At 40.0% G+C, this 9,434-nt stretch overlaps 1 protein-coding gene across 2 annotated transcripts; it reads left to right on the top strand.

Annotated features, from left to right (window-relative positions):
* Positions 1-8,147, top strand: LOC112902737 (ER membrane protein complex subunit 10). Of its 2 annotated transcripts, none has more exons than XM_025971900.1 (9): positions 1-434; positions 3,561-3,623; positions 3,717-3,812; positions 4,116-4,163; positions 4,652-4,723; positions 5,701-5,759; positions 6,039-6,129; positions 6,233-6,401; positions 8,004-8,147. In XM_025971900.1, the coding sequence occupies exons 1-8, from the start codon at positions 102-104 to the stop codon at positions 6,368-6,370; spliced, it is 900 nt and encodes a 299-aa protein (XP_025827685.1). In that variant the 5' UTR covers positions 1-101; the 3' UTR covers positions 6,371-6,401; positions 8,004-8,147. The 2 variants fall into 2 exon arrangements, with proteins under 2 accessions (XP_025827685.1, XP_025827684.1); XM_025971899.1 differs by lacking the exon at positions 8,004-8,147 and adding an exon at positions 6,857-7,241 and having other exon boundaries at positions 3-434.
* Positions 8,148-9,434: the final 1,287 nt, after the last annotated feature.

Here is a 9,434-nt window from a genome sequence, read left to right as displayed (position 1 = left end):
CCGATGTCCATGTGTCCGTGAAAATCTCCCCGATCTCTCCGATCCCTAGCCCAAGTCCACTCCAAGCCTCCCCGTCCTCCGCCGCGCTCTCCTCGCCCGCCATGGCGCCGCCGCGCCGCGCTCTCCTCGCCCTCGCAGCCCTCCTCCTGCTCTCCCTGTCACTCGCCGCCGCCGCCTTCCAGTCTGACGAGCTCCTCCTCAACGACGACGAGGAGTTCGAGGGCCTCGGCGCCCGCCCCGCCTCCCCCTCCCCGCCGGCGGCCCCGGCGGTCTCCTCCTCCTCCCGCCGCCGATCCGCGGACGCGGCGACGGCCGGGGCAGGAGAGTCCAACGCCGTGCAGTTCGCGCTCGAGCACGACCTCGGCGACGGCAAGGGGTTCGTCCCCGCCGGAACCTTCTCCGCCCGCCTCAAGACCTCCGCCCACGGCACGCAGGTACGGCTCTGCCTCGATTTGGTTGCTATCAGTGGTTGTTTCGCTGATCTGCTTGGGCTGCCTACTCTCTGATCCGTAATCAATGGATGACCAGTTCTTATCTGGTTTTGGATCGTGATTTAGGCGGCCTTAGCATTGGGTTTGTAGATGTCGTACTCCAGTTAGCTTCGTCAACTTGTTTGTTTATTATGAAGAGGTGGCGAATAGTTTGCTTCGAATTGGTATGGAAGGTGTGAATCGGTGATTGGATCTGATGATAGTGGATGTTTCCTACTAAATTATGACTAGACGCTGCTTCCTACCACCGTTCTCGGTTTTGCCAGATCAATCCCATGCCTGTACCATAAGATCGGTTATTTATCGTTAGTGGCTAGTGCACTATTTGTTTCGTACTTCTTTGCTCACTCATGGTCATGGCCTCAAATTATGAATTTGGTTCCTGCAAGCAGGGAGCATTCTCCTATTGTTTTGCTTTTTAAATGGTAGCATACTGCTTATGTGGCCATTCAGGGTTCAGGCTGCTTTCTCTAGCATTTACAAAAATCAAACATTGTCTGCTGATCAAACTATACATGAATAATTTTCACAAAAGCAACCAAGATCAGTTTTTTATTTAAATTAGAAAAAAAAGAAGATGGAAATTAAACAGCACTAACATCATATGTCCAGCTAGCTCCAAATTCTCAATCACAATTAGGGCCTGTGTAGCTCAATCACAAGCATGACATGCAAAACTTCTGCTTCATACGGCTAGTAGCATGGGGCTGAGGTTGTTACCTTGGATGTTACTTGCTACTGTCTCATCTAGACATGGCATTTCCTTACCGATGAACTTGTAAATAAAGAATAAATGACATAAACCAACCTGACTTGTTTTCTTTTCTATTACCAAAAGATGATAGACTGTAACTTTTTTGCAATATATTTTTTTATCTTACTGAAATTTTTGGGTGCTAAATTGAGAACAGTAACGAAGACTGCATTTTATCCTGTAACTAATTATATGACGACCCAATCCTGATATGAATAGTACATGAATACCAACTTGACATATGGTTCCATACAGGTAGCAACAATTATTAAGTACAACAGCAGCTACATCTACATAGATAATTAGTTTTGTTAATTCAATTGATAATAACAGAATTAGGATGATGATACCTTGTATTTCACCATGCTATAGCACATCACAACATTTTGCATTTATGAAGATCTCTTGTATGCTATGTTGCTCGCCATGATTGTTCTACTAAGCACATGATATCTGATGTGAAATATCTCCAATCTTCTCTTTTGCAATTCATTGCAATAATGCATAATTGTTTGCCTTTACTTTATAGTTGGATAGTTCATGTGATTGCGGTCTAAATTTGATCTCTCCAAAATCTCCAGTGAAGAATTTCATCTTATTTAAGCTATGTACAAAGCTTAATGTTATACCTTCATGTTTCATTACATTGGACTGTGGTGTCTATACTCCAATTTTCAAATGGCCTGAAATTGTAGATGCTTATCTAGAAGCTTTGAGCTACAGCTTATTTCAACTGAACTGTGTCTTGCAAAAGTAATTAAGGTGGCTCCTGATATACCCCCCTAACTGGGAGTTTATGACATGATGTCACAAACTGTAGAGAGCAAGATGAAGTGGTTGGTTTTCTATTCAAATATGATGTCACCTATGTCTTCGTGAGCGATTTGGAGCAAATTGTGTGCTAGCTCCTTGTGAATTACAACAATGTTTTATATGGTTGGATAGTGCTTAGTTATTGGATGCCATTTCTTGCCCCAGTTTTCCAAAGACTATAGGCTTGGTTGTCCTATGTTCCGTACATTATTTTACTGTTGTTTGTTTTTGGCATACATTCTTCTCCAGACGCGATATGATTTAATGGGAATTATGTGCTTTTGATTAGTAATTACTTTCACTTAGTAATGGTTGATACTTCTCTTAATGCATCCTTGATCTTTCATCGAAATGAGGAACATTTGATTTTTTATTAGTTCTGGCTATGTTTGCTAGTGTTCTAATTTGATTAGTTTTGTTGATGACTAATCAACAATTTCAGTATAGGTAAGCCTGGGCATTCGGTTAATATAGTTAAATCAGTCATGAAGAAGTTCGGTTATTGTAGAATGGTCACCTAACTTGCTCCCAGAATACAATTAACCGACGAACTTTGGTTTCGGTGAACTCGGTTCGGTTAATCGGTTAACCACAATATATAGTTACATACCATCTCACATCTCACAGGAAGTAAACCAACAAATGATTCAATTCAGCAAGCAACAAATGAATAGTTTCTAATCTCATATAGATGCGTTAAGAAGCAAATGGCTATAGCTTATTTCATACCACCAAGAGCAGTAGAGCACCACGGTACCACAGGAACTTAATACCACATTATCGGTGCATAAATATGTTGGATGAGTTCACGAGTACTCGGTGCTGCCGTTGTACCAATCGGAGTCACCAGATGCCGATTGTTTGCCCCTGCATGTGACCCGTGCAGACTAGTAGTGGAGTGGAGCGGTGACCAAGGCGATGGTTGAACCCTACGGAGCGACAAGCAAGTAGCAGGCGGTGGAGGTGCAGGCCACCAGGCAACGTGTGTCTTCTGCTGCTGCTGTTATGGTGAGTGAGGGAGTGTGAACTGTGGGTCAGCAGGTGAGTGACAGACACCTGATGGGGCTGGGACTGGCTGTCTGCTAGGATTTCTGAGCAAGGGTGGGGATTTTATTTGGTTTGTGTGGGCCTGCGGCTTGATGGGCCGGACAGGAAGAACGCCACTCTGGGCCTACATCGTGAGGAGAGAGCTGAGAACTTGTCGTACTGGTTAACTGCTCACAAAAACCTACCGCGTCACCGATCACCAAATTGCACAGGATTTTTAACCTAACCAATCACTGAAAACCGATTTAACCTTTCGGTTAAAACGCGTTTCAGTTAATCGGTTTCAGCTAATTTTTGCCCAGCCCTAAGTGTAGCTCTCTATTGTAAATATGAGTTGAGAGCTAAATATCTTATTTGACTCAGTTTAATGATCTGTTAGATTTCTAGTGTCTCTCTTCGATTGTAAATCTGATGAGTAAAGCTATTTTCCTAACTTGACTCTTCATAATGATCAGACTCTCACAAAGCTTCGCTTCACAAGGAATGAGTTGACTGATGATGAAAAAGATGCATTCAAAGTAACTTCTTGTCCACCATTCCTTTTCCCCTGCTGTCCTTAACTTGTGATTTGTCAACTAACTTGGTGCTTCTGCATTTGTTCATCATTGAAGAAATTGCTTCAGGAAGATGGCTTTTATACAATTAGGCTTCCATCTAATGTGTTGGACCCAACAAGAAAAGATAATGTTGTTTCCTCAATCAAAGTTGTAAGTTGACTAATAACTCATCAGAGTGTTTCTCCTTCCTATGATTATAAGACAACTCCAATTATGAGTTATTCAAATCAATGGTTACCAACTGATGTTTTTAAATTACAATCTGTTCTAAACGGTATATTGTTTTCAGAACAGAATCCTCCTGCCTAGAGCTTAGCATGTACATTTTTTCAGAACAGAATCATTGAATAAAGCGATTAAAATTAGTTATAAGTGAATTACTGACTTATTTTGTGATTCTAGGATTGTGTTTTTCAGTTCCTTAACTGTCTTGCCCTTGTCTATGTTTCTTAGAGATGCATTCCACGTGACAGTTTGGATGAACACATTGTTATCCACATGGTAATTTTCTCCACTTCATTCTTTTATATTCATACATACTCGCATAGACTATATTGTAAATTATATCATGATGCTTGGAAAAGCCTAAAAACTATATGTTTGTGGAATAACATATATTATTGCATTGAACTAAATTTCTATATTTACTTCTATTTGTGAAATATCCTCATCCAAATCTCTGATATTGATAGAGAACATAAGGTGCACTTTCTTTTTGCTCTCTTTTTTGCATCAAACCTGGACATGTACTGATTACTTATCATGTTGGTTACTTGAAGTTTCTAAAATGCCCCTTTCTTTAATCTTTTTCACAAGCTGCTAGTTAGGGTTGATATATTGTTTGCAAGTTGCTACACAGAAACAAATTTTAGTTTCTCATACTGCAGCCATTTCGTAGAATAGTAGTCCATTAGCTTTGTAGAAATGGAGCACTGGTAGTTCCCTTGGTGTTGTGACTCAGATATACTCTTCTGCTTCCTTATTTGCAGGATGGTGTAAATATTTTGGCAGTCAACTATGGTTCTGTTGGCGGATGCCAATACCCACGACCAATGAAATTTGTAAGTTACCTTTCAGGATTTATATTTATTAGCATTCAATGTAATTAATGATTGATAGCAGTAGTCTGATAATTTGTAATTTCTGATATGTAAAATTTCCAGAAAAACTGCAGTTAAGGTACATGTTCACATTATTGACTGCCCTTACAGTATAATTCTTGTATCCTCATGGCAAGCATACAATTATGATGTAGTTGTTTTATTTTTTTAAAATTGCTACCTACACCAGTTACTTTTTTAATAGAGGTATTTGCTTTGTTTATGAGTTACGGATAGTAAAAAGGTCATTTCAAAATTGCTTTGATAAGATTTCCTTCCCTTAAAACTTAAATAAATCAAATTTTGGATGGATGTTGACTAAGATCAGGTTGCCTCCGCATGGCTTGATGGATTGTTAACAAAATTGGTTAGATATATAATCTGAGATTAATCAAAATTAGTTAATTTCGACTGAAGCTCATTAAAATGCTTCAAAAAATTTGACTCCTTGGGAAAGACCTCCCCTGTGTTTAGCTTAAAGATTGAGAGAACTCAACTGCAGGGTCAAGAAAACACCCCGAAGGCTTGTCTGTACAGGGACCCGAAACCCACTGGTTAGCTCTTATACCCATACAGGCCACAAGGAGCGGCCTTTTTTTGGGTGCAAGACTATGGATCGAGCCCTGGTCGGTCGGCTCACCACTGGGAGCCCAAAGCACCGCACTGCAAGTGTGTTTGCTAGCTCATTAAAATACTTACGGTTGAACATCTTGCTCACTAAAATACTTGGTATATGTTCAACTGTATTAGCAAGATTACAACATTCTTGAATTGAACTGTCGAGAGATGTGTTGTTCAAAGTTTCACCAAATTATGCTATATTTCAAACATGTGAATGGGTGCCCTCGAACATCTTTTTTCTTGTATGCTGTGTTTATTGGTGAGTAACAGTTTTCAAATTTATGGTGACTTATTGGGATGCTTTGATTTTGTTGCAGCCATCAAAATGGACATTCAGCTCTTATACTATTCTGAAGACTGCTGAACAGGCACCAAGGTAAATTACTACTTTATTGAGGTTATGTTGATACTCCCTCTCTTCCAAATTATAGGTCATTTTAGCTTTTCTAAATACATAGGAAAAACAATGTATCTAGACTATTCTGCTGCAAACTCTTGCACTGAGTTCCCCAGTGGCAAAAGGGGAACTGCCGACAAGTGTCTGCCATGTCCCTGTGTTGTACATGACCTAACCGATCTATTCCCACTGGAGAGTTATCATTTAGAGGTTAAATGACAGCTGAATTCAAATTCTTATAAAATTTTGCACCCGCAGAACCCCATCATTTGTGGACCAGTTATTAGAAGCTGACAATGGACTTGGTGAAGTGATCAAACCACCTGAGAAATCTTTCTGGGCTAAATATGTGAGATACTGCTCTAAATATCTGTTCACTTCGACTTTTCCTTCTGTGTCTGCATATTTATATGTTTCTACCTCCCCCTTCAACCTGACTTGTTGTTTTGCAGTGGATGTACATCATTCCACTTGGTCTCATTGTCATGAATGCTGTTACGGCAGCAGCAAACATACCAGAGGAACAAGCAGCAGGGCAGGGCCAACCTGGTGCGCAACGAGCACCAGCTGCTGCTGCAAGGAGAAGATGATTGCTGTCGTTATGTTTTTTCCGTGTCATAGGTATTATCATTTGTTTGTTATCTTCAGACAGTTTTCTGTTTTTTTGGTATTGTGTGAATATTATCATCATATCATGACAGCTAGTCTGTGGTACTGCTAGTGTGTGATGCTGTTGTCTTTTGTCTTGCGATTGAAACACTGGGCAAGTTTCTTTTAATGCATTTCCAAGAGGAATCTTACATAATTGAGTATCATTTGTAGTTTGCCACTGGATACCATATACTGTAGGACCTAGAGGCTAGAGCCTGCTCTCCACACCATCATCTGTAGTTGAATACTATCCTACTGCAATGCATAGCAAAACACACCTTACTCTGTCAAATTTATCTGTTCGAGAATTCATGCTCCCATTCCATATTTATGCTCATAATTAATCTTTTCTTGTGGCAATAAATTATTATTTTTTGAAGAATGAACTTGTTTCAAGCTTCTAAGCAGTGCCTTGTGACTTCCAGATTAATGGTGAATGGACATTAAGACCAACATTTTGTTTGCATTGACGTTGCCAAAAGGAGAACTGGAGCTGCACCTACACGAGTCATACGATGGCATGGGGAAAGGCTCCCACACTTCTAGCTAGTATCGAGAAGTTCACCATTAGCATAGTGGCCTTTGATTGTGCGGTTGAACACTCATTTGTTCATGGATATAATCTGCAAACCGAACTTTAACCAGTACAAGCTGTATGTGCTGATGTCAAGTGGCCTTTATTTGTCCATTTTGAATCCTGTACGTGTTGTTTATAGGTCATCCTTATTTTGTAGTAATGGAAGTTTTCACTTGATTAGCCAATATTTGATGTTTTATAGCTATCGAATATATTTACACGTATTAGACATTTAGACATGACTATTGTGACAAGGTTAGCAATTTCATATGGATCAAAGAAAATAGACCTCTTCAAAACAGGTACAGGCAGTTTAGTTCTGGCATGCTAAGCTTCTATATTTGCATGTAGACATCATTTAGTTGTGCTTGGGACATACTGTTCTGCATGAACGCATGCTTGTGCAGGTTTTGATCTTCTGGGTTCTAATTAAATTCCACACAATTCAGCTAGAATTCCTCTTCTACATCGTTGCCTTTATTTCTTAATTCTTACCTCTGATTTGAGGGCCAATTGAACTAGAGTGATTGACCCATCTACCCATTGGTAAGCGTAATATCCTTAAACTTGGGAGTCAAATAGCAGTGTGGTTTCAGTGATCCCATCCAAGATCAGTTGGTCCTTAATGATATGATAAGATACACTTCAGGTGCTCCTGTACTCCACAGGCTAAAAAATCACAAAAATATGCATGAAAAATTTAACAAAAATATGGAAGATAGAGTATGTAATCATCTATTGTCATGCAAAATTTGAGTTGCAGCTAAAACTTGTGCAAAGAAAAAAAAAGAGAAATAAACCTGTGAATAGTTTTGGTTGGAACTGTTTATCTCAGAACCCAAACAGTTACTGTTTAGGCACTGGTTGCTCATTTTGTTTCTTCTTGCACAAGCTTTAGTTCACCCTCAATTTTTGCATGATGCTAGAAGATGACAAGATATATTCATCTATATTTTTGGATGAATTTTTTATGCATGTTCGGTGTGCTTTTGCAGGTTGGGAGCAAGGGAGCACCCAACTTGTCATTTGAGACTTTGGTCGAGGAATTGAGTAACATTACACATTGTTTGGTTTGAGGAATGTGTAATAAAGTATTGTCTACAATTTTCCTACACATATTTGATAGGTGCAAAATAAACAAGCTGTCCAGAAATCATCGAAGTTGCAATAAGTTTTAAGTGATCCATGGCATCAAAACAGCTTATTGCACGCGAAAGGGCCCGTAGCCCAGTGGTTCCAGAACCTCAGTAGCACTTGAGATCCTGGGTTCAACTCCCGTGGGAGTTCGACAGTGAGGCACCTTGCACACAGACTGTTCTCGAATCTCTCTGAACTTTGAAGGGCTTATAGTGAAGTGCTTCGAACAACAATCACCAAAATTCTGCCCCCAAACATATGAAAGAAAATGAGGAAGAATTGCTACAGAAATTACACAAGTCTGCAAGAAGGGAACCTCTCAAATCTTTTTTCAAAGACCATAGAGAAGCAATAGCTTACCAGTTGATGAATGTGGATGCAGCTAAGAAAGGCAGAAGGTGATGGTAAGAGGCACCACAGCCAAAGGTTGAAGCTATTAGTGAGGAGCAGTAGAGCACGACTGCACCTTGTCGAGGTTAGCCGCCATGGTTGCTCGCTCCACATTTAGGAGAAAGGGGTCGGAAGAGGAGTTGATTTCCAGGGTGACGGTATTAAGTTTGAAAATGATGTCCCAATAATGATACAATGGCCGACCCTGTGCTGCAAACCAAATGGTGAGGTTAGCTTTTGATTTTTGAACCGCATGATTCCAGAATGTCTCGCGAGGCGAACCTAAGTGTTGTAAGATCTTGTTTCCGATAACCAAGTACGCAAAGGCTATCAGGATTGTTTAAATGAACGGTAAGAAAAATTAACCAGCAAAGGGGTTGGATGTCTTGAGCCTCTATACGGAGTTTCTTTCCTTCCAACACTGCAAGTCAATCCAAGCGTTTGCGCTCATGTTAATACATATGGATTCTTTACTTGATTTTACCAGAATATTTTTTAGCAAATAAAAATTAACATAATAACAAGCACAGAAAAGACAAGAAGAAAATAAATGCCTTTAGAAAGAACAAAAGTATCATTAATGTTCAATTGGAATGACTCTGAAAATGCCTAGTGACAGGGACCCTGGCAGATCAGTAAACATTGGCCATCAAAGGGGCATACCATCAAACCGCTTGCGTGGCCACAACAATATGCCAGCCAGTAATTAAACAACAATGTGTTTTTTGAACAACGGAAATATGTTAAATGCCTTCCATAGACATAAGTAACTCAAAGTTAACGAAAGTTGACCAACAAGATAAGCCCTCATTACAGAATTCCATAAGTAAACAAGTCCGTGTCCACATTTATTTAAAAGGCAAAGCCATATTGAACACTCCCAAGTCCCAAACAAAGTA

This window comes from Panicum hallii, chromosome 8 (assembly GCF_002211085.1).
Source record: "Panicum hallii strain FIL2 chromosome 8, PHallii_v3.1, whole genome shotgun sequence".
Classification (NCBI taxonomy): Eukaryota; Viridiplantae; Streptophyta; class Magnoliopsida; order Poales; family Poaceae; genus Panicum; species Panicum hallii.
This window is presented reverse-complemented; position numbering and strand designations above follow the sequence as displayed.

Bases quoted from the DNA above. Each gene is read 5' to 3' on its own strand.
- LOC112902737 (XM_025971900.1), top strand. From the start codon at position 102: ATGGCGCCGCCGCGCCGCGCTCTCCTCGCCCTCGCAGCCCTCCTCCTG. The intron at 4,164-4,651 runs GTAATTTTCTCC...CCTTATTTGCAG, and splicing joins AACACATTGTTATCCACATG to GATGGTGTAAATATTTTGGC. The intron at 6,130-6,232 runs GTGAGATACTGC...GTTGTTTTGCAG, and splicing joins AATCTTTCTGGGCTAAATAT to TGGATGTACATCATTCCACT.